This window comes from Carlito syrichta, unplaced genomic scaffold (genome assembly GCF_000164805.1).
Source record: "Carlito syrichta isolate Samal-C Ts95f unplaced genomic scaffold, Tarsius_syrichta-2.0.1 Scaffold104885, whole genome shotgun sequence".
In the NCBI taxonomy this organism is placed as follows: Eukaryota; Metazoa; Chordata; class Mammalia; order Primates; family Tarsiidae; genus Carlito; species Carlito syrichta.
Genome location: NW_007048981.1, coordinates 1 through 4,281, shown reverse-complemented (window position 1 = coordinate 4,281; position 4,281 = coordinate 1). Strand labels below are relative to the sequence as shown.

General features: G+C 63.2%; 1 protein-coding gene across 1 annotated transcript in view; it reads left to right on the top strand.

Moving 5' to 3' along the window:
- LOC103268772 (fizzy-related protein homolog) overlaps positions 1–3,634 on the top strand; it is a 9,495-nt gene extending 5,861 nt beyond the window's left edge. Inside the window, exons 11-14 of the mRNA XM_021716399.1 lie at positions 1–257; positions 702–806; positions 3,170–3,262; positions 3,454–3,634. The exon at positions 1–257 is cut by the window's left edge and continues 14 nt beyond it. Of these exons, the coding sequence (XP_021572074.1) occupies positions 1–257; positions 702–806; positions 3,170–3,262; positions 3,454–3,495 (497 nt within the window). The 3' untranslated portion in view covers positions 3,496–3,634. The remainder of the gene's footprint in view (positions 258–701; positions 807–3,169; positions 3,263–3,453) is intronic.
- The last annotated feature ends 647 nt before the right edge of the window (positions 3,635–4,281 follow it).

Genomic DNA, 4,281 nt, shown 5'->3' with positions numbered 1-4,281 from the left:
GGCCTCACCGCCTCGCCCCGCAGCTGCTGGTCTGGAACCACTCGAGCCTGAGCCCCGTGCAGCAGTACACAGAGCACCTGGCGGCCGTGAAGGCCATCGCCTGGTCCCCTCACCAGCACGGGCTGCTGGCGTCCGGCGGCGGCACGGCCGACCGCTGCATCCGCTTCTGGAACACGCTCACGGGGCAGCCGCTGCAGTGCATCGACACGGGCTCCCAAGTGTGCAACCTCGCCTGGTCCAAGCACGCCAACGAGCTGGTGAGCCCGGCCGCCGCCCGCAGCACGGGTGTGCCGAGCGGCTCCCACCCACGCGGCCCCGGAGGCCGTTCGCAGAGAGGGTGCTGCAGTCCCTGGGGAGGACGCCGGGGGGAGGCAGGGCGTTGACTTCGGGGAGCAAGACCCGGGCCCGTCAGGCCTCACCCGGAGCCTCCTCCCAGCCACATCCTTGGTGACAGCCCCGGGGAGGCCAGGCAGGCGCAAGCTCCCGGCTGCCTGTGCTGAGGGGCCCGGAGGAAGCCGGGGCGCCCCCAGGCACCTGACCCGCGCGGGTCAGCCTGGGCTCGAGGAGGGCCGATGGGTGGTGCAGGGGGAGGGGCTGCGCATCCCTCGCCTGGGGGGTCCTTGTCCGCCCCACCTGCAGTGGAAGCCGGGCGTCGGGGCAGCCCCTGGGTGCCCATCCCGACCGCGCCACCCTCGCCGCAGGTGAGCACGCACGGCTACTCGCAGAACCAGATCCTCGTCTGGAAGTACCCGTCTCTGACGCAAGTGGCCAAGCTGACCGGACACTCCTACCGCGTCCTCTACCTGGTGAGCGCACCGCTGGGTGCGGACACGCCCCGATGCTGACAAGTCCCGTGGCTGCCAGAGGGGCGGTGTGAACCCGCGGGCTCCCACTCTGCTGGGAAAACCCGCTGGGTTCAGCTGCTTCCGGGACCCCACAGCGGGGGCTGGGGGTGTTGCCACGTGCTGCCTTTGTCGTTTTGTTGGCTTTGGGGTTTTTTTTGAGTTGGAGTCTCACTGTTGCCCAGGCTGGAGTACAGTGACGTGCTCACGCGGCCACCCCAGCCTCGACCCGCTGGGCTCCGGCAATCCTTCCACCTCAGCCTTCCAAGTAGCTGGAACTACAGGTGCGTGCCACCACGCCTGGCTGATTTTTTGATTTATTGTAGAGACAAGGTCTTGCCAAGTTCCCGGGCTGGTCTTGAACCTCTGAGCTCAGGCAGTCCTCTCGCCTCGGCCTCCCAAAGTGCTGGGATGACAGGAGTGAGCCACCGCACCCAACTCACATGTTGCCTTTTGACTTACTAATGGCAGCCATCCTTACCGGTTTAGGCGTTCTCTCTTTGTAGCTTTGATGTGCATTTCTCCAGTGATCAGTGAGGCTGAGCATCTTTTCATGTGTTTGTTGGCCGCTTTTATGTCAACCTTTAAGGGTCTGTTCACATTCTTTGCCCCCTTTTTTTTTTTGAGTTGAAGTCTCACTCTGTTGCCCAGGCTGGAGTGCAGTGGTGTGTTCACGGCCCCGCAGCCTCGACGCGTTGGGCTCAGGTGATCCTTCCACCTCAGCCTTCCAAGTAGCTGCCGTGCCCGGCTTATTTTTCGATTTATTGTAGAAACGAGGTTTCACCAAGTTTCCCAGGCTGGTCTCGAACCCCTGGACTCAGGCAATCCTCTCGCCTCCACCTCCCAAAGTGTGGGGGGGACAGGTTTGCGCCACCAGGCCCAGCTGCCTGTCGTTTTGAACATGACCTGTGAGGACGGCCCTTTCCCTGAGAATCTCCACCAGTTCACCTGTGGTTTTTATTTTTCGAGTCAGGGTCTCATCCTGTCACCCAGGCTGGAGTGCCGTGGCACAATCACAGCTCGTTGCAGCCTCAACCTTCAGGGCTCAAGCGATCCTCCTGCCTCAACCTCCAGAGTAGCTGGGACTATGGGTGTGCACCGTCAGCTGATTTTTTGTAGAGATGGGAGTCTTGCTATGTTGCCCAGGCTGGTCTCAAACACCTGGGCTCAATCAATTCTCATCCTTCAGCCTCCTGAAATGCTGGGATTACAGGCAGGAGCCCCTCTGCACCTGGCCCCTCAATTTTTTCTTTTTTCTGAGTTGGAGTCTCTCTGTCACCCAGGCTAGGGAGCAGTGGCACTCACTGCCACCCCAGAGTCGACCTGCTGGGCTCTGGCGATCCTTCTGCCTCAGCCTTCCAAGCAGCTGGAACCACAGGCATGTGCTACCGTGCCCAGCTAACTTTTTTTTTGTCGAGGTCTCGCCCTGTGCCCAGACTGGAGTGCAGTGGCACAATCATGGCCACTGCAGCCTCGACCTGCTGGGCTTGGGCAATCCTTCTGCCTCAGCCTCCCAAGGAGCTGAAACTTCAGGCACGTGCCACCACACCAGGCTGATTTTTTAATTTTATTGTACTGATGAGATCTAACCAAGTTGGTCAGGCCGGTCTTGAAGCGCTGGCTGGACTCAGACAATCGCTGGACTCAGACAGTCCTTTCGCCTCGGCCTCCCAAAGTGCCAAAGTTACAGGCTGAGCTGCCGAGCCCGGCCCCCTAATTTTTTTTTTTTTTTGAGTTGGAGTCTCTCTCACTCTGTCTCCCAGACTGGAGTGCAGTGGCACATTCTCGGCCACCACAGCCTTGACCTGCTGGGCTCCGGCAGTCCTTCCACCTCAGCCTTCCAAGTAGCCGGAACTACAGGCGCACACTACCACACCTGGCTGTTTTTCGATTTATTATAGAGCCAAGGTCTCACCAAGTTGCCCAGGCTGGTCTCGAACCCGGGGGCTCAGGCAATCCACTTCCCTAACTTCCCAAAGTGCTGGGTTTATAGGCTGAGCCACTGAGCCCGGCCTCAAATTTTTCTTAACAAGATAAAATCTTGCTCTGAACTTCTGAGCTCAAGCGATCCTCCCTCCTTGACCTCCTGAAGTGCTGGGATTACAGGCGTGAGCCACGACACCCGGCCTCGCTTGCCTTTTATTTTCCACAAAAAGAGGTGACCAAAAAATCCCCAATAAACCACATCTGGCCCTGGACGGCCTCTGGGCCTGTGGTCTCCACGCGCCCTTGTACGTCCGTGGTGGAGTCTGGCCCACCCCCCCGCCGAACCCGGCCCCGTCCCTGCCGCCTGTCTTGTCGAGGACACGGGCTTCCCTCTGCCACAGGCCATGTCCCCCGACGGGGAGGCCATCGTCACCGGTGCTGGAGACGAGACCCTGCGCTTCTGGAACGTCTTTAGCAAGACCCGCTCGACAAAGGTAAGGCGGGCCCGGCCCCCTGGGCTGTTCCCAGCTGCGCTTTCTCAGGCGGACCCACCCGGCGCTCCACCGGCCGCGCCCCGTCGCCTGCAGCCGGTCACCCGGAGCCCCAGGGAGCGCGGAGGCCCCGACCGGCCCCCGGCAGCCGCGCTTCTCAGGCCACCGGCTCAGCGTGTCCCTCGTGTCTGCAGGAGTCCGTGTCTGTCCTCAACCTCTTCACCCGGATCCGGTAAACCCGCCGGCGGGACCTCCACCAGCGTCCGGGTCGAGAGGCCCCAGCCTGCACAGACCTCGCCTCGCAGGCCCTCGCCTGGAAGGCGGCGGGCGGGCCGCCCAGCAGAGCCCGGAGTCTCATTAAAGCCTCATTGCGAACCGTGTCGCGGTGTCTGGGGGGCGGCCGGGCCTTCGGCACGGGGCTCGTCTTCCCCCAGTGGGCGGGAGTTCCGGGTGCCCCCCGGGCCCAGCTCGGACCTCTCTTGATGCGATGGACTCCACCCGGGACGCCTGCCGCGCCACGCCTGCCCCTCCGGGCCGCATGCTCTACCAGGAAGCCGGAGCCGTGGCCCGCCGTGGCCGCATCTGATGGTCGCCGGACGTTGGGGCTGGCCGTGGGGCCACGCGGGACACCTGAGACCCCAGTGCCCTAGTGTCACGAGGCAGCTGTGGACCACGGCCACATCCCCACCTGGACTGTGGGTGTCTCTGGCCACCTCTGCCGCCGCCACCCCCGCCGCAGACCAGGTGGGAGTGCTCCAGTCGAGGCCGTGGCCCGCTGGTGGCAGCCCCAGGCCCGTGGCGTGTCCCAGCTGGATGCAGCGTCGCTCTGAGAACATCCACTGACCACGGTCACCCACAGCAGCCGTGGTCGGGCCCACTCTCCATCGTGGCCAGGAGCGACCGGTGCTGTGTCCTCACGTGTTCACCCGACGTGGCCGGCGGTCCTGCGTCTCCCTCCCCAGGTGGGACTCCGGCCTCCTGTTCCCTGCTGAAGGCCAGCGCGCCCCGCAGGCCGCGCTCCT